The sequence below is a fragment of the Cyprinodon variegatus genome, unplaced genomic scaffold (assembly GCF_000732505.1).
Source record: "Cyprinodon variegatus isolate N-32 unplaced genomic scaffold, C_variegatus-1.0 Scaffold131, whole genome shotgun sequence".
Taxonomy (NCBI): Eukaryota; Metazoa; Chordata; class Actinopteri; order Cyprinodontiformes; family Cyprinodontidae; genus Cyprinodon; species Cyprinodon variegatus.
Window position 1 is genome coordinate 360,473 of NW_015150584.1, and position 20,227 is coordinate 380,699.

The 20,227-nt window shown below is 35.7% G+C and overlaps 1 protein-coding gene across 12 annotated transcripts in view; it reads right to left on the reverse strand.

The window, feature by feature from the left end:
* Positions 1-20,227, reverse strand: part of camk2d (calcium/calmodulin-dependent protein kinase II delta) — a 61,728-nt gene that overhangs the window by 14,262 nt on the left and 27,239 nt on the right. For 8 of the 12 annotated variants that reach the window (XM_015376217.1, XM_015376216.1, XM_015376214.1 and 5 more), the window contains exons 3-13: positions 18,664-18,723; positions 18,075-18,129; positions 12,823-12,888; positions 12,160-12,232; positions 9,873-9,975; positions 5,930-6,013; positions 5,680-5,774; positions 3,478-3,600; positions 3,291-3,374; positions 3,018-3,060; positions 1,127-1,167 (exon numbers count right to left, since the gene is read on the reverse strand). In XM_015376217.1, coding sequence (XP_015231703.1) covers positions 1,127-1,167; positions 3,018-3,060; positions 3,291-3,374; positions 3,478-3,600; positions 5,680-5,774; positions 5,930-6,013; positions 9,873-9,975; positions 12,160-12,232; positions 12,823-12,888; positions 18,075-18,129; positions 18,664-18,723 — 827 coding nt within the window. The remainder of the gene's footprint in view (positions 1-1,126; positions 1,168-3,017; positions 3,061-3,290; positions 3,375-3,477; positions 3,601-5,679; positions 5,775-5,929; positions 6,014-9,872; positions 9,976-12,159; positions 12,233-12,822; positions 12,889-18,074; positions 18,130-18,663; positions 18,724-20,227) is intronic. The other 4 variants (XM_015376218.1, XM_015376215.1, XM_015376226.1 and 1 more) reach the window with 1 other exon arrangement.

The window sequence follows — 20,227 nt, forward strand, 5'->3', positions numbered from 1 at the left end:
ATATATATATATATATATATATTTATTTATTTATTTATATAAACAGAATCTAAATAGGTTCTGATGAGTAAAAAAAACTTGGACTGAAAACTGTTAAAAAACTGCTCAACAAAAAAATGACTACTCAGGGTTCACCATACGGGCCGGGATTTCACAGGAAACTCTCCCTACTGCCTGTTATTTCAGGAGTTAGGAGGACAGTTCCAGAGAATCTCAATCTGAGCTTCTTTAGTAAAACGATAGTCAATGAAAACATGTTAGCCACCAGCTGGGGTGCACATTTTTGCCCTGAGAAAAAAACATGTGACCAATAGAAAACATTTACAACCCAAAAGCTCCTTGTAAGACCCTTTACTTTAAATATTCTGAAAGGATTTTCAAGAAAAAACTGCTTTTCTCCAGAGCTTGAACGGTTCAAACCAGCTGCCCAGAAATTTAGTCTCACATGGGGAAGAAAATACTTACTAACACATCATTACCTAAACAGACACCGGATATGATATAAGACATAATGTTTTAAAAATGTTTAAATATTTATCCATGTCTGGGCTTATATAAAAAGATTTAAATAAGCCAGCGCATGTGGAACAGTAAGAGACAGTATGATAAACATAAGTGCCAAACACAGTGACCCAATTTCAAAGCATGAAAAAAATCCAATCTAAAATGAACACCTATTGTTATTTTAAAAAAGAAAACAACGCAAAAATAGGCAGTTTCTAGGAGGAAGCTCTTAAGAAATCGGTGAAACTTGCACTGATATCAGCACATGTGTCTCTGTGGTGTTGAATTTTAGATTGGTTCTTAAATATCATAGAAACTGAGCAATGAACAACAGAGACCTTAAAGATCATAATGACTCTAAAACACATGCAACTTGGTAAGATTAGGAAACATACATAGGAGTAAACAAATGAATGATTAAAATAAACTAAATATCAAATTCAGATACTGTATGTGGTCAAAATCTGGCTATAAAATCACTTTCATAATTTAGACTGCCTGTCCTGGAATGATGTAACCAGTGCACATTGATTAATTAAAGGCAAAAGGCCCTGGCAATATTCAACATCCAATTTGAAACAATGGAGGAAGGGAAAAAGGGTTACTGGCCTCTTCAACTTACCTTGACACCATCTGGTTTCTTGTTTAGCAAACTTTTGGCTGCTGCAGGAAAGAAAAGAAAATGGTTCAGTAAGTAGGCTCATAAAGCAGTTGTTCACTTGAGATGTAACTAACATGCAGCAGGCATATTCAATCACAGCCCTCAGCTTTATAATCAACATGTCAAAATACAACCTTGTGATCTATAAATTTATACAAAATTACCTCTTATAACAATATTATTTATGCAAAGCAGTTATCATATTATACACATATTCATATGTAAGGGACGGAAGGGAAGGTTGTAACTGGGTGTACTGTATTACTTGAGGAAAAAAGATGGAGGATTTAAAAATCTGAAGACTTACACATTTTTAAGTGACATACACATGCACCAGATCCCTACACATTAAAACTAGAGATGCACCGAGACTTTGGCTGGCAATTTAAATACTAACCAGGCAGAGCTCACAGCAACAGAGCGGAAGCACAACAGTGCAAACTTTCAGAAATTATTTAGAGGGAATCAGGCTTCTACACTGATCAGAAGTTTTGATCCTTTTGCCCTTTACCGCTGGTAGTGGGGGCATAATGCAGCGGTTTGCCACCAAACATGGCTGTGACCAAGTTTTATTGAACAACAAACTAAAGAAACTGATCCACACCAAACGTTGGCTGATGACAATAACATGAATATATTTAAACATTTGCACCATAGGTATATTTTATTATTTTGAGCTCTTTAAATTCTCTGTTAGAGAAAATTCTATGTATAGAAATGTTGCCCACATTTTGGAAATATCCGAGTTAAGGTAAGGGTCTTAAATACCAAGGAAAAACAGAAAGAGGCTTATGTTTAGAGTTAGTTGTGCTAATAACTATTAGCCAGAAATTCCAAACAGACAATACATTTTTGCTTGTTGTAAAACATTAATGAAACATTATAAATTAGTGACCATTAATTAAAAGAATTACTTAAAACATTTAAATCTTAGACAAACTTTATTTTCATTATTCCTTTTAATAATGAACCCTTTAAGATAAATAGGAGGGTTTCTTAAGAATCTGTATGAGCGGAACAGATATAGAATTTAAAATCATGAACTGGCCACAAATGCGTGATCGGTGCACCTCTATTTGATAACACCTTTTGTTCTAAAAAGTACCCCTATTTGTTTTATTCTATTTTTTTTTTTTATGCATTCAAAAAGCATGCTGTATGTCATGGTACATACAAGATGCAAGGTCATATAGGTTTGTTTTTTTTGAGGAAGAATTCCAAAAAAGTCTCTTTGCATGCTTCACAGGCCATTAGGAACAAAGGAGAGCCTAAACATGAAAAACCTATCATTTGGATCCGTCCCCACACATATGCTCATCATCCCAAATATCTTACCTCAAATGGATACCACAATCCAAACACAGAAAAGGAAATAAATTGAAAAAGGAAGGAAAATAATGAATATAAAAAGAGACAAATGTGTGGATGCAATTTACTGCAAAAAAATGGAAAGCAAAAGTGGGTCAATAAACCCCAGAATATTAGTGTTTATATTAGTGACAGGTCAAAAAAATACATGCGAAAGAGAATGCTTTGAAGCAGGAGAAGAGTGACAGAGCAATATTTGGAGAGATAAAGAGGGATGAATCTGTTTAACACTGGCCCGTTGGCTCTAGCATCTGTGCTCCATAAAGAAAAGAAAATTCCAGGGCAGGCATGCATTAAAGTTAAAAACTCCACTGTTTTACAGATGCTTTGGTGAATCGAAAGCTAACTGTGAAAAATTAACACTAGGTATGTGAAAACCCTACTTTCTGTAACAATCAGCCCTGCTGGAGTAAAAAAAATATGCTTAATGTCTACGATACAGGTCAGAAACCAGTTTTTGGGAATCAGGCTGAGAAAAACATACCTGAGAAGTTTCTTGTGACCAGCAAAGTGGTCAATATTGCTCCCTGCAGTTACAGCAGAAAGGGGTCAGGAGGAGGGAAATGAGGATGGACAAAAACAAGATAAGAAGAAGATTGATTAGAAAGTCGCAGCAAGAAAAGTCATGCTTAGCTACAGAGCAGTGCAAGGGATTCGCAGACAAGTTATTATTATGATGTTACTGTAAGACATCTGGGGGAAAAGAAGATGAAAAACTCAGAAAAAATAAAGGAATGTGGTTTGACTGAAGTATCACCTTGAGTTTCCTCCTGGCATTAAACTTCTTCAGGCACTCCACAGTCTCCTGCCTGTGCATCATGGAAGCAACAGTGGACCGTTGCTGCAAGAAAAAAAAAAGTAAGATAGAGAAGGGTGAGGACAGTACTTTAACTGAATTAAAATGTGTATGTTTATTCCGTCACGTATGAACGTTTATAACATACACAGATCCAGGGGTGTTTGAGGGCCTCAGCAGCAGTGATGCGCTTACTGGGGTTGATCGTCAGCATCTTATTAATGAGATCTTTGGCCTCAGGTGTTACAGTGTCCCACTCTGGGGATGGAAACTGTAATAAGAAATTAATAAAAAAAATTAATTAATAATAAATTAATAATAAAACAATAAGCAGCGAATGCAAGTCAGCAGGGCCTTCTCAGCCAACTTTCATATACAGATGAAAATGTCACATTTATATATGAATTATATAGAGCAATAGAAAGATCTAGAAATAAACAAATCAACCTTGCTTTCTTGAATTTTTTGTTCTAAAATGGTATATAACCTTAAGAATGCAATAAATACAAAAAAATAACCGTATTTTTACTAAAGAATTGCAGTGAAACCAACTATTTAGTGAGTTTTAAGGTCAATTATCAATAATCCCTCCATCAAATTCATACAGGGACATAGGATCTAAAATACAAAGTCACAGTTTCTGAAAATTTCACCCACCAATCACAGGCTCAGAGGTACAGAGCAAGGACATTATGGTGCTTAGATTTGTTAGCAATGCTCAAAAGGATTTTAGATTTGATTATTTACTTGTGCCATACTCGGTAAAAACAATAGATAAACTTTCAATATGAAGTTAGATTATATCAATAGAAAGACACCCTAGAACTGAGTTTATTTTACACAGAAAATACACTTTTGATGAACTTCTAAGCTCTTCTTTATTAAATCAAGATTATTAGTTTGGGAAGTTATTGGCAATTGAAATATCCAATTTAAAAAACTAAAACTAAATAATTATTTTCTTCAATTTTTATAATAGAGAACAGGACCTTGGTCATTAAGCCTGACAATAACTGGCTTTGCTGTTCTATCCCTAGATTCTGAGTAGTAAAATAAGTCGATTAAATCAGGGAAAAAATAAGGGGAAAAGCATGTGTATGTTATCATTATTGAGCCTGTTCATGAGGAGGTTTCTTTGTGGCTTTGAACTTACACAACAGGGTTTAATTATCTGAGGAAATTTGACTGTGCATAGTTCAAATCCAATCCATCCCAAGAGGATAGACCAAAATAAGCATTAGAAGCAAAGTTGCAAAGATAAGAAGGAAACAATCCTGAGAAAAACACATTTACACAAAAATCCGGGTTTCATCTGTCAAATAATAACGTTTTTGTTATACATGAATAATCCTCACAGCATAGGGAGCAGCTAGTGTTCATCTCCAACAATCCCAGGGCAGAACAGAAGTCGAGAGAACAACTATGTGCACAATCATACCTCAGGGCAATTTGGAGGGACCAATCAACAAAAAAATGCTAATTTGGGGATTTTAGGAGTAAACCAGATTGTGCTGATAAAACTCAGGATTCTTAAAAAAACAATGAATAGAAGTCCTGCCAAACACTAGAACCCAGAACCCTTGTGTTGTAAAGCAAAAGTGTTACCTGTAACACGGTTTAGCATGGACAAATGTTGAGTTAGGGTTTTTTTTTCGAAAACTTATAGTATACTTTAATATGCTGCATCATAGCAACATTTTCAGGCTGTATTACTTGCCAAGAGGGAAACCAAAAGAGTTTTTGAAATGAGCTACAGCATATGTGACAACATGGGACATAAAAGAAGCGGAAAAATGTAAAAACCTAGCACACACAAACACTGTTTCTTTCTTGGTTTTGTTTCAATAATATAATAAATATAACAAATATCGAAATATAATGACAAGATGGTGGTGTGTGAACAACGAGAGGCTCAGTGTCTGTCTAGAATCTGCTATTTGGTTTACATATGTAAATAAATATTTATATCCTGTATAGCACTTCTGGATAGATGCAAACTACATTTCATTGCTCTGTACTTGTGACAGTGTAATGACAGAGTTGAAATGTATTCTAAATACAGCCGAATATATACAAACAGTCAAAAGCATTTTTGTGAGACATGTTATTGTTAAAAACGATCTTTAATTTATGGGTCTTAATTTTACATTCCAAAAATTTCAACAAACAAGGATTAATTTCACAGTTACTGGGTGAACAGTGTTCAGAACTATTTAAACTTGCAAAGCACTGCACATCAATTTTCAGTTTAGCCAGTGTATGAGCACATCAGTATGTACATGGAAATGTATACAAATACCCTTTTTGCATTGGCTTTTCAAGCTGTAGAAGTACTTGTGTGAACACTTACATCATAGGCCCCCGCCTTGATTTGTTGGTACAGGCGATGTTGATCTTCATCCCAAAATGGAGGGTAGCCCACCAGCAGGATGTACAAAATCACGCCTAAAATAGGCATAATGTGAATAAAAGCCATTGTAATGGTTATTGTCGTTATTATTTAAAAAGCTATTATAAAGATAATTTAATCTGCAATTAAACATGGATAATAATACGAAATGCATCATCAAATGTAATTAAAGTAAAAGGGAATTGTTTACCACAAGCCCACATATCCACTGGTTTCCCATAAGGGTCTTTTCTCAAAACCTCTGGGGATAAGTACCCAGGGGTGCCGGCAAAACCTGCAGGGTTAAGATGTCGAGAAAATTATAATCAATTACTACAATGGTATGTAAAAACATCATGAAAATGATTGGACTAATCACTGTGTGTGGGAATGGACTGGGATTGAAGACATCTGTTTGGAAAGTTTCATCTTTGGCTGCAGCCTTGTTTTAGTTGGATAGAATAAGACCTAAGGGGAAATTCACTGTGATGAGTTTAAATTCCTGGGAACTATTTAGTTTTTCACAAAAGAGGAAAAGGGACAAAATCTGTTTTAAAGAATTCTATGTCAGGAAACAGTTTTTTTAAGTAGATTTTTTTATTGCATAACATCTATATTAGGCCAATAAAAATACACTACCAAATGATATCCAAAAGCTCTTTAAACATAGAAAAGTGATTTTCAAACGGAGGGGATGTGGTGACTTTAAGACCCGAGGCATGAGCACCACCAGAAAAAAAAAAAAATATGTGTCCAAATATTCATCAATATAAATAAAAGGTGTAGAGAAATTATTTGGTCCCAATCTCTGGCATTGTAAACATACTATGTAATATAAGTAACATACATCAAATTATTACTATCAATTTATATTGTATGTGTTAATATGTCATATAAATATTATTGCAGTGGAACTTAAATTCATAATGGTTAGTTAAATAATGCACCATAAAAGATCAATTACGGTGCATTATGTAAATATGAATGTGAGGAGTATTTAGATGTGTTTGTAGCTCCAACAACTCTAAAATGCATATGTTGGTGTTTTTATTATATCTGTAATTTTTATGTATATTTGATTTACTTTTTACATTTTTAAATTATGTTTTTTTGTTTGTTTTTATTAATTTGTTCTGAAATGTGTACATTGTACAAATTTTTTATATCAGACTAAAGATAACTCGTACAAATACAAAATCTGTTGTTTTTGTTTTCAATTATAATCTAAACGTCACCCAAACCTGTATAGCCTTATGTGAACCTTCTATCGTGTATTTCTAATGATACCTGGCAATGAGTATTTTTCATTTATCAAAGGGATTTTATACTCGGTCTTAATTATAAAATTGGGATTTGAGCATGAACAGCCTATTTAATGTTATTCCGCATAATCCAAATACGATTTAAGCATTGATTTTGAGTAAGCCACTGTTAAACCTTCCTTATTTTAGGTCATTCAGAAAAGGACTTTCATTATTATATTAGTATAGGTATCTCTATTCATAAAATAAAATAAAAAAAAGGTAGCAGCACCCAACATAAACGCATCATATCACAATAGTCCTTATAGTCGTGCACCAGCTATCAGTCTCAAACGGATAGAAATCTTCCTATTGGCCAACAGAAGGAAGCCCTGAACAGTGATGGACCTCAGCCACATTTTAGAAACAGGTATGAGTCACAGACACCTGGCTCATCCAGTGATCCGAGGACCAGAACTAAACAGGTGGAAGAGATATTAAGCTTATGTCCGTCTCAGCATTGGAAGCAACTCCCTGAAATCTGGGATATCCAAAAGAAAAAGTAAAAATAAAACCTTGACTCCCTTCATCAAGACTGAAAACTAAACTATTAAGTGCAGATTTCCTATGAAGGTCATAACCATATTTCTATCATGTCTCTTTATTATAAATTTGTGCAAATTCTTCTTTATGTGCTGCTTAGATTTGTGCTTCTTTTCATTTCATGTATTTGGCGTTTTAATGAGCCTTATCATTGTTCCTTAGTGTTTATATAAAGCACTTTGTACAAACCTGTGTAATGGTCCAACACTAATAAACCTGCTATCCCTCATCAGTCTGCAGAGGGGATAATCTAGATCTTGTATGGCAAATGTAATATTGGCCTGTGTATTCTTTTTGGTCATCAGTAGTTTTTACCATATATTTCTCCCAGTGGAGCATTTTTTTCCCACTTCTTTCTTGCTTATTGTTGAATTGTGAACAATGAAATAAACCGAGAAAGTAAGACCCGGACTGGTTTTGATTTACTGATCTTCTGGGTTCTTTTATAAATCTCTCAGTCAGTTCTTAATAGACTTTTGAGTAATTTTGGCTGACTGGCCTCTACTTGGAAGGTCCACCACTTTCAAGTTTTCTCAATTTGTGGGTAATGCCTCTCATTGTGCTTTGCTGGAGCCCCAAGGCATAGTAAATGGTCTTATAACATTTCCAGGCAGATAGATGTTAGTGTTAAGTTCACAAGGTGTTGAATTTTACTATATTATAGACTACATTCTATTTGACTTATTTCTTGATATTTATTTGTCTTTCCGTAATAGACTTTGATCAATTTGATTTAATGCCAGGTTGGTGTGTCTGATGTCAAAATAGTTTAATATTCACAAATATTTATAAATTTAAAAAAGGAGACAGAGGACAGCTAAAATGAGACTAAATATTATTGTTTATATTGTTATATGAACTGTGAAAGAAGTCTTCATGACACACGCTTAGAACATGGATTCAAACGTTTTGATTTCAGTCTTCAAATGCATCCGATAGCAAATGCTTTAATTCTGAAGAACCAGACGTATCTTCATATTGACATAGTGTAGTCAGCACTCCATGATAGCAGTAGTCAAAGATTCCACTTATTTGCTATACAGTGAATGCTTTATGTATGGTTGGAAGATATCATTTTCCTCACTCTGCAAAGGGTGTATCTACACATTAAACAATGTATACTTTAAATTATTAAAGTTTTGTATTGTATTATGTATTACTGTACGTCAACCGGAGAGATTTCATGCAGTATAATAGCAAACGGTTTTATTTTTTTATTATCTTTTACAGTTATACTAATGTGACAGCAGAATAGAGATTAATTCTTATTTTTTAGTAATTGCATTAAATAGAATGTTTCATTACTCCTTTCAGTTGTTGATCATTAATTTTAATAAAGATAAGAGTGACAAACTGTTCTCACCAATTATTAGAGTATGATCTAAAAACTGCACAGATTATCATCAAATTTTACAGGAAAATGTTAAAATCTGTGTCAGAGCTGTGGTCTTTGGTTTGCATGCATAACAATTTATTATGAAATATGAGTCCCTGACTTTAAGTCTTGCTTAAATTTTGAGCCTGAACCCCTCAAGCCCAACAGGCCCGGTATCTGGCCCAACTGACACCTGTTTATCTATTTATAGAAATGGCCAAAACACAAGGCTTTTTCTTATGCAGAGGGTCTCCAATAATGTAAATCAGCATATTTGTCTGGCCAGATTCCCTTTTATGAGTAGAAAAATGAATTTTTGCACTTTTGGCATTGTGTCAAAATCACATTTCCACCTAGCACACTGCCCACTAAAAATTTTTGGAACAATTAAAATGCTTCAACTTATTCAGTCCATATTTGCTTGAGTTAAAGTCAAGATGTGGATCTATAAAGTCTGAGGGTTCATTCAGAAGTTCAAATGGAGCTTCATGGTGTTTTGTAGAGTTTATATTGGAAAAAAAAAATTTGGCGAGGCAAAATTTTTGTCATTTTTCTTTGTGTAATCACCTATAAACCAAACATGGTGACATTTAAAATAGCGGTTTCACCTGAAAAATATTGCCTTTCAGTCATATAAATACAAAACAATTTTATTTTCAATCTATAGTTTGGGAGCAGTACTTGCTTTAAATCACATATGTAATTTCAGGCGGAATTTACTCCTAAGACCCTCAGGGCTGAAGTCCCAATGTGACTTATCAACTTGAAACTAAATCTCTGATTCATGGCTCCATTCCCACCTTGGAATGGCTTTTAATAGTTTTCATATGCTTCTGATATTCAGAGAATATTTTCAATGTATTCAAATAACTAATTAGATGACAATACATTTGCCTTAATGTTAAGAATGGAGAAACAGATGACTGAATACTCACCAAACCATGCCTGTTGGTCCCCCTGTACCTCGATAGCCAGCCCAAAGTCAGCCAACTTGACCGCCGCCCCCTTCAGCTTACTGGCCAACAGAAGGTTCTCAGGCTGGGGGGGGCGGAGTCAAACAGGTTAGAGGTGAGAGGTCAGACGCACAGGGATCATGCTGCCCACAGACACAGATCTAAAATCAGATTAGCCAAACCAACGCCTAATCAAAGCCATTAGGTATAAGTGACACTAAACTGCTCTTAAATCAGTGTCTGAGGCAACTCCCTTTCTGCCACACAGATGACAGAGAAACAAATGGAACAGGACTGACTCTCAGGGTGACCACAGACATTTTGTGTGCTGGAACAACAGACTTGTCTCCTGAAGCTTCACGGATTCAAAAAGAGGAGCTTGGTGAAAAGCAAGTGTTTTCATCTATAATGTCACACATAAATCCGTGAGAGGGAACAAAGCCCAGTGAGGAAAGACAGATACAGAAGACGGAGTGGGGTAAGAGGAGGTGTGAAAACATGTAATATAGAGGGCTGTGTGTGTNCCCCGCCTTCCCGCAGGCTGCAGCGGGATGTACTTGGAAAATTGTACCATAAAACCACATAGCGTTAATCTCACGTTAAAAAAATTATCGCCTTTAAAATGGCCTCGCGTTAACGCGATAATAACACGATAATTTTGACAGCACTAATATATATATATATACACACATACATACATACATACATACATACATGTACTGTGCAACATATCGAGGGTATACCCTGCCTCTTGCCCATAGACTGCCAGAGATAGGCACCAAAGCTGGAGAAGATGGATGGATTAGGTGTGTGTGTTTATATATATATATATATATATATATATATATATATATATATATATATATATATATGAAAACTAAGAACATTGGATGCTGGCACAGTTTAGCAGAATCAAGGATTTTTTGAGCCAACATCCTGCACATGTACACACACTTTCTGGAACACACACAAGCATGTATATAGAAGGGTGCAGAACGGTCTTTGCCAACCTAAGGCCAGTGAGACAGCACACTCTAATGAATAATACATTTGTTAACATTTACAGGCTCCAAACACAGACAGCCTTCAAAGCTGAGATTTATGGCAGACGTACAGCTCATCAGGAACAGGCAGTCATATCAACACACAGATTTCCATGACAGTAAAGAAAAATCCTGAGATTAAGAGAGATCTAAAAGGCCATCATTTCCAACTAGATTGAAAATGTTACAAGTGTTAATAACCTCACTCTGTTCCCCTTAGATTGCATTGTAATATGACCAGACATATTTTTGATTTTTCTGATTCTTAATGATTTATTTTCCCCCAACCACTACTGCACTACACAAGGATGCAAAAAAATACAGTTCTCAATAATATATAAAATAATCAATGAGAAGAGGATCATTGACATTAGCATGATGGATTTTTAAGAAAGTAGAGGAGGAATGGCGACATCAGATCTATTAGCAAAAAAACAAATATCAGATTCTATATCGGCCTTCATCTAAAATCTCCAAAATTGGCATGGTTATAAAAATGCTTTGTTTCTGTTTATCATTTCTGGAACCCATTGGTTAATATTATTCTCATATTGTTCTCATAGCTATGGTTGTTTACAATAGCTCTCTGTAGTAGCAATATCACTATCAAGCCTTTACTAATATTCTTAAGCACAAAATGAATACTAAAAGCATTTATGATTTGTGCTAATATCGTATTGAGTCAATATCTATACTTTGAGTAACTGAGAAAACGTATTTGTTTGGGTGTATAGCAAAGAGTGACCTAGTTATCAATCGTCCAGTATCAGGCTACAAAACAAAGAATTACCTGTAACATTTTTAGAACAAGACTTTATTGGACAAGTGGCTCTAAAAGAAATTAAAAGTAGTTTTTTTAATGATATGATAAACCAACTACCTCTTTGTGTTTTCATGTCATAAAAAATATGTCACATGAAAGCATTGTATTCAAATGTATTGCCCTAAAAATCATTGCAGTCCTTTGGGATACAGGTCACATACTAAATACAGAGATATTGTGATAATTTAGTGAGATCCTCATCAGCTAGACCAGAAAGACTCAATACAACTGTATTGTGAATGCTACTTTTAAAATGTTCCCATATTAGATTTCGATAAGAAGAATCGGAATTGGCTAAGACTATGTTAAAAGTAAATAAAAAGAAAAAATAAACAATTTATGTACATTTTGTACTCTACTTCATGTCATCCGAGTTCTCAGCACTGGTTTTTGTCATACAAACCTTCAGATCCCTGTGAACAATCCCATTAACGTGGCAGTGGTGGACGCTCTCCAAGATCTGCTGTATGCAGTGGCTGAGGAAAGAAGGTGAAAAGGTTTGTGAAGGGAAGTAAAAGTTCATAGTGAGAGAGGAAGGTACGTCGGGTGAGGGGAAGCAGTAAAAAAAAAAAAGAAGAGGGATAATAATTTCATTACAATGTACACCCTGCTTTCTCCCATTTCATTTTCCCAGACAGACGGCAGGTAAAATGACGTCACATTTTATCCATGGAACTACATTATAACACTAAAGCTGTATGGCCTGTATGCAAATAAGACAACACACATACAGACTCTCTCTTCGTGTTTCACTTGGGAGATGAACTTCCAGCACCAAAATGGAAATGTAAGTTAGGTTGGTCATGATTAATTCTGCAAGCTTTATGTCATTAATCATTCGTATAAATAACCTAGAGAGATGCCTCAGAGATAAGGCCGCTGTACCATACCTCTGGGACGGCCATATGTGAACACGCAAACATTGCCTCATACACACACCTAAGGTTCCTTACTATAGCAGACAAAGATGCATTATGACTGCTATGCTCAGCAGAGTGTGTCTCTTGGACAGTGTCGGTGTGTGTGTGTGTTAGAGTGTGTCAGTTTGGGGGGACGTGGGTGCTACCTGGCATCAGCTTCACTGTAGTACTCTCTGGCTACGATGTCCTCAAACAGCTCTCCGCCTGTCACCCTGCAGGGATATAATGACAACATGGGTTTGTCGTGATTCTGTCCTTCTCCTTTCAAACTGACGGAGTGTTTCATTGTCCCTTATTTATACTCATTTGGACATGTATAGTTAATGTAGCTAAAGTTAAACACAAAAAGGCAGGCAGCACAGTTTCTCATAGGAAGCAAGAATTTATTTTCCTCTTTTAAAGGCTAATAAAGGAAAAAATAGTAAGGTTTCCTATGTTAATAGAGTTATATGTATGCAGTAAAAATGTGTTTTTTCTTTCTGAAATTAACAGCAGATGTTGGTGGTTAATGTGTAAGCTTGTAGAGCCCCAGATGCTGCAGGCCGATTTATTATGTTTCATGAATTCAATTATGTGGAAATTGGCTGTTTGGATATTCAGGTCGGTTTCTTTTCTCCTTCATTAATAATCTGGTATTGTAGCTCAACAACCAGAAATAAAAACAGAATGATAAAAAGGAGGCTCTTTCTAAAATTTCTCAACTTCATATGGGTCACTCACATTCAAAAGAAAACACACCCCACACCATGGGCGTGTGATATTATGAGTGAGCTAATTTGGATATTCAACTTCAAGAATTTGGTTTATATTGTGTTCGTTTTAACGTTTTTTCTGCTTGATTCTCAACATTTACAACTCATTGCATTGATATGAAATGTACTTTATTTTCCAAACTAAACCACGGTACATGGGATGGGGTAGACTGATCCAACTCAAAACAAATAATAGAGCAATTAAAAGCAGTTTTTGCAATTATTTGTAATGATAAGCTTACCTCCTTACTCTTAGAATTAGAACCGCTGCTCTACATTATTTTATTTATACTTTGCTATCTGATCGGCCTCTTTTAGTGTATTGTATAACTATGCAAAAATAAAGCACAAACTTACTATTAAAATCCCTTTTCATAATCAGCATAAGTTTCTTTCACTCCATTCAATGCATAATGAAGTGTGTCTTTTTGAGTCTCAATGTTTTTTGTGAAAGGACTGATAGGGCGAGGGGGATAAAAGCCAGCACACCTCTGACTTGCCAAGACAGGTCATCAGAGAACAGACCAGCTGTCTCATTTATGTAAAAAATGGCTTTGCAGCTTTAGGAAAAAATAAAATATGGATAATGCAAATAGAAATAACATCTGACAATAAGGTAAGATATAGAATTTCTATTTAAAGCCTTTGCTTGCCGATTACATGAGTCCTGCTTTAACCTAATAAAACTGTTTGCTGTTTCGAAAAGAATAGGAGCACTTTACATTTAACTGCATGTCTTTGAACTCATCCACTTTTCTCTTTTTTTGTTGTCCACTACATAACCAACAGTCTCTATGACAACTCTGATACATCTTTTAACAATATGTATATACGGATATTAAAAGTGTTAAAAGTTTCTTTGTACAAACATATCATTCAGAAAAACAAAACCAAATTTAAATCCCTACAATTAGTTTTATATACTTAGCAGATAGGCTGCTCAGTGGCGCAGCAATTTTTCATTCTTGCCTTGCGGGTTCGATTCCCGGCCCAGGGTCTTTCTGCATAGAGCTTGCATGTTCTCCCTGAGCATGTGTGGGTTCTCTCCGGGTACTCCGGCTTCCTCTCACAGTCCAAAAACATGACTGTTAGGTTAATTGGCTTCTCTAAATTCTCCTTTGGGGTGAGTGTGTGCGTGGACGGTTGTTTGTCCTGTTTGTCTCTGTGTTGCCCTCCGATGGACAGGCGACCTGTGCAGGGTGTACCCCCCTCTCGCCCGTAGACAGCTGGAGATAGGCACCAGCACCCTTTGCGACCTTGGGATGTCAAAAAAATGGATGGATGGATGGATGGATACTTAGCAGATGGAAGGCAATAATTACAGAAAATAGGAGATCACAGTGTCCCAACTCAGACTTGACAATCTTTATTAACTGATAAGACAGACAGGATTTGAATTAAGACTGAAACTAGGAGGAAGGCTGCCAGGAGGAAACAGCAAAATAAAGGAGCTGCTGAACTTGCTGGCGAGTCGTGATTGTGTTCTATACGGCAATGATCCCCTGTGTTTTCCATCTGCCAGGCCAAGTAGTAGGGTTGGAAGACAGCCTTGCCTTTTAAATACCATACCATCCTAAGAGCTTGTTTAACATTTGTCTGGTTCACACGGCAAGATTTTAACATTTTTGGCTGATTTTCAAAACTTAAGACACACACACACACAAAAAAAAACAGTTTTGGTCAAACAACGTGCTCTTTCCAGCCCCACAGCAGGCCAAATTAGTTAGGTTCGGCAAATGATAGAAAATAGAATTTTATTATATCTAAAAAAACAGAAAGCTAGTGGGTTGCACAAAAACTGTTACAGCAAGAATGACAATGATCTATATATCACTATCATTCTACTCTACTTCTTAATGAGTGAATAGAATTATGACCATATAATGGATATTTTTTTAAACCTCCAACGATGCAGCTCACAGTAATTTGTAGACATTAAAGAAAGAATGCTTTGGATGTTTTGGTCTGTTATAAAGATAATAAAAAAGGCTTTTGAACCCTACACTGATTGCGTATGATGAATTTGCCATCCTGGTTTAACACCAGCATTTAGATAGCAAAACAGACTTCCCATCTGTTAAATTTGTGAAAGAGGAAAGGATAATGCAGCCTAAAGCAGGTAGTGACTGAAAACATCATTTTTTTTTCTACACAACAAACTTAACAGTAATATCAGTGAATAAACAGCACAGTTCAAAAATGAGATAAACGGAAGCTAAATGCTGCTGAAATATTTACGTTGCACGTTTTTGGGCTTTGTTTAATTCAACGTTTTCTTGAACAGATCTTTCAAAAGAGGTTTGCTCTGATTCATGTATTGAAAGCACTCAGGTGGGAGTGTGCGATTGTTTTTTTAAAAACAAAGAAAGGACCCTTCTGGGTTCGGATTGTTTACCGCTGAACATAGCTCGCACTGGCATGTGCATCAGACAACGATCTTGCACTTCTGTTAAGACAATTCCACTGAATCTATGAAAATAAAACACTTCACGACTAAAAGCACTTAATGAAAATTTGTATCTCTCTTTATACATTGGGATCACAGCTTGGGTTGTGCTCTAGTGATTACTGGTCGGTTTAAATGGGGATAATTGCAGGTAAAACAGGTCTTGGTTCCAACATTATGGGAATAAAGGTTCAACCCCTGCAGACACTGATGCAGATTAAAGCAGAGCAGGGCTGTTCACTGACACTGCTCATTATGAAGAGATATTAATCTAGGATGTTGTGTCCTACCGTGTGTGATGACGGCATCATACACAGTAGGATATCAGTCCAAGACACTTCAACATGTTGGATATTCCTGATTTGCAACCTGAGGGGTCCCAGCATTCCTCCAAGTAGACCTGACCATTTTTGACACAACAGACAAGGCAGTTCAACCTCCCTAATTATGGGGCCCGAGAGCTCCCACTATCAGAAACTCTTAAAATTGGCATGATTATCTTGCTGTGTGAACACCCCTGTACTTGGAAATTTAGTTATGCTGACAAAACCAAAACAGTTTCTTTTGTGCCATATTTGCAAATGTTGCGTTTTAATTTAAAAGATTACTGCATATCCCAAATAGAATACAGCTTCACAGTGAAACAACGTCAATGCAATGTCATGCTGTGTGTGTGTGTTGTTTTTGTTTGTTTTTTCCCACAAAAGGATAATGAAACCAAAACTTTCTTAATAGGTTAGTTTCTGCTAGAAAGCTGAAGATGAGAGGTGGTTTTATTTTTAGCATTCAATCAAAGCTTTGGTGCAGCAGACAAACTAGCCTAACCCATGTTAAGAAATAAATCAGACAGAAAATCTAAGGACCACTTAAAAAGGGCCGTGGATGAGAGGCGTCATAAAAAATGTATACCTTTACAGAGTGCTAGCTGGACATATTGCCAAGGTAAGATGTTGCATAACAGGCTGCTACCAAAGACCATGGAATTTGTTTGTGACCTTTCAGCTGCTCTCTTATTCATGGGTCGTCGCAGCGAGTTTTATGCCGGATGCCCTTCCTGTGTAACCCGTGTCCCCCACATGGCAGGCAGTGATCTAAAACACAACACTATGGAAAACTCTGTTTACGACAGAAAATGCGTCTGTGTTCACTTTGGAATCCTGGTCCAGCAGCTTTTTCTTATATCTTTCTCCAACAAATTGACATGACTGATTTTATGGGTAAAAAAGTAAAGAATGTATGTCTAAGAATGTAGAAAGTATAGGGCTGAAACAATCGGACTAATCGTGATTAATCGATTATTGAAATAATCGTCAACTAATTCAGTAATCGATTATTCGTTAACTGGAGTATAGAGACTGTAAAACATGCCTATAGCTGACAGAGCAACCAACTTAGAGCAGTAATTATATAAAAATTGTAATAAAGATTATATAAACATTTTGCATTTAAAATTGAAAAAAAAAATTTTTTTCAATCTGCTCTATCCAGAACTACTCAAGTGGAAAGGTTTTAGTTTCAGCTGGTTTTTGATTTCGTTAAAAGACTTCCTTAAGGAACCTTTGGCTATCCTATTATTAATCAATTAATCAGAAATAAATAATCAAAAGATCAACCGATTTGCAAAACAATCGTTAGTTGCATCCCTAACAAGAATTAAACCTGTACAGCCTGAATCATGAAATAAGTTTTTTAAAATAAAATGTTTTTTCTTCTTTGAGCATTCCAACATAAAAACATAACTATACATGTTCTAATGGGAATTTTAAGCTGTATCATTGGTAAAACATTAAGCAACAAAAATACATAAATGCAATTTCTTATTCATTTTTTGTTCACTATATATGTCTGATTCTACACATCAGTTTTTTTTAAAGAAACAAAAATCAAATTGAGAACAAAATGCATCAAAAATAATATAAGTTGCATTACAGGTCAAGAATTATTGATAATGGCTATCATACATCATAATCACCTGATATATTAGCAGGATTTCTAACTCTGTTTCAAAAAGTTTTGCAAGAAAGGTAAAATCTGTCAAGTGTGACTGAAAACATTCAGCCATTAAGGTTAAGTGAGTAATTTTATCTCAGGATATTGAGAAATGTAGAAGGACCGTTAAATCCCAAGCAACGAGGCGTATGAAATATGACTGTACTGGTTGGTGTGTGAGACAGATAGGCAGGAGAAGTCCTTTACTCACAGATCAAACACCAGATAGTGGAAACCCTCTTCTGATATACTGTCATGAAGTCTTACTGCAGAGGAGATAAAAAAAAAAAAAGCCAGCTCACATAAGAAACAAAAAAAAAAAAAAATTATTATAAAAAAAAGAGAAGACAGACAATTTAGCTATCAGAGATTAAAATGACAGTGTAGAGGACTTTTCCAAATTTAAGAAGAGCATTTAATTAAACTTTATTAAATTGCCTGTTACAATGGTTTCACAAATTTCATTCAAATGAATTTAAATAATCGGAAATATATATATCTCGATGTTGAAAGATTGTTATAAGGAACAACATGGGAGGAGAAAGAGCTTCTATGAGTGGCGTAATCAGAATGTAGGATGTTAGTATCACTTGGTGCGCATTTCTGCACAGTTTCATTCTGGAAGATACCGTACACATTATCATTGGACACTCAAGCAAACAAATACAAACCCAAATTTGCAATCCCCTTATGCAAACTAGCTGTCTGATAACGGTGCCTTGCAGATTAAAAGCGACTGAAGATTTGTCAAGAAAACCCATCAATAAACAAAAAGGAAGTGTCATATGTGTATCACTCACCGATATTGGGGTGCTTTAGTAGACGACAAATCCTTGCCTCTCTCTCCAGCTTTTGATGATCTAACAGGGGGAGACAGAAGCACACAAACATTAACAGACTTTCTTGAGCACCATAATGATTGGCTGTATAAATAATCAAACATGAAGCTGGCTGCAGCTTAGGTTTGCCTCAGTAGAGGACACAGGACAGTGTTAATATCACTGTCAGCCTGTTTATGCTGAATCCGTCCATGCTTGCTGGCGCCCCATCAGCCTGCTCTTTTGCTCACCAGAAGTGAAAGGCTTGACAGAAATAATGCGACCTGATATGTGCTTGGTTACATGCCACTGACAAGGAACACGGCAACACAACAGCACAGTACGCTTAGAATGACCGCTGGTGAGGGACTGGATAAATAGTCTGAAAAACATACTGTGTCCAGAATAACAGCTAATCTAATTTCATCTGAAAAGCTCTATTAGAATCAGAGTGGCGACCTAGTGGTTAGTGCATTGCACTTGGAATCCAGAGGTTCAGAGTTTGAGTCGCACCCTGAGCAAAGACCCTTAACCCCACACTGCTCCCCGGACGCCGCAAAATGGCAGCCCACAGCATCCCCAATTGGGGGGTTTAAATGTAGAGAATAAATTTCATCGCTTTGTACTTGTGACAGCGTAATGACAATAAAAAAAAAACAAAAATGGAAAAAAAAAAGATTGAGGTTTTTTTTCTTACCGGTAGTTATTGTTTCTGTACAGTCTAGTCAGTTTTTTTATCACTGCTTTGACAAGACTGCCTGTATTAAAACAACAAATCCATAAATCGTCTTAAAAAATTGTTTGGAAACCTTTTAAAGCAGGAAAAGGTACAAAACGGCCAGAGTGATGGGGGGGTCGGGGATCTTAAGTAATCAAGGCTTCCACTCCCACACACATTGTTGCACACTGATAGTCAAATGATTTAAAGGCTAATTTACTTATTCCCAATTACCTGAAGTAGCTATTTTGGTGTCTGGAATATTTTCCAATTATTAGAAAAATAATGTGGAAAGGAAGCACCGACCATCATTTATATAAAGGTAGAACAGTTTTCAAACTAGGCTGCCAAACAAGTGTCATCAACTATAGAATGGCTAGCTGAGTAGATGGCCCAAATAATTCACAAATTTCTAAGCTCGTTATAAACGGTAATATTTTACAATAAGCAGAATTGCAAAAAATTATTTTTTTTTTCCCTCAATCAGCATGCTTACCTAAAATAACACATATGAATACAATGGAATTAAAACGAAAAAAATAAATTTTAAAGCAGTATTAACTTTACTAGCTGCTGTTAATATTACCTTATTATAGCAGAGCTGAAAGAATTGCCGATTTTCAAATTGTTAGTTGTTAAGAGTTTGTTTAAGCAATCATTCATAGTTTCCATTAAGCCAATATTTCTGAATAAGAATGTTGGAGTTTTTTTCTATTCGTCTGATAAAATTTTAATTAGTTGTAAATGGAAGTTCATCATATTAAACAGAAATAAAGACTTGAAAACATCCGCCTGTATGTAATTAATCAATATATTTGTTTTGCTGTT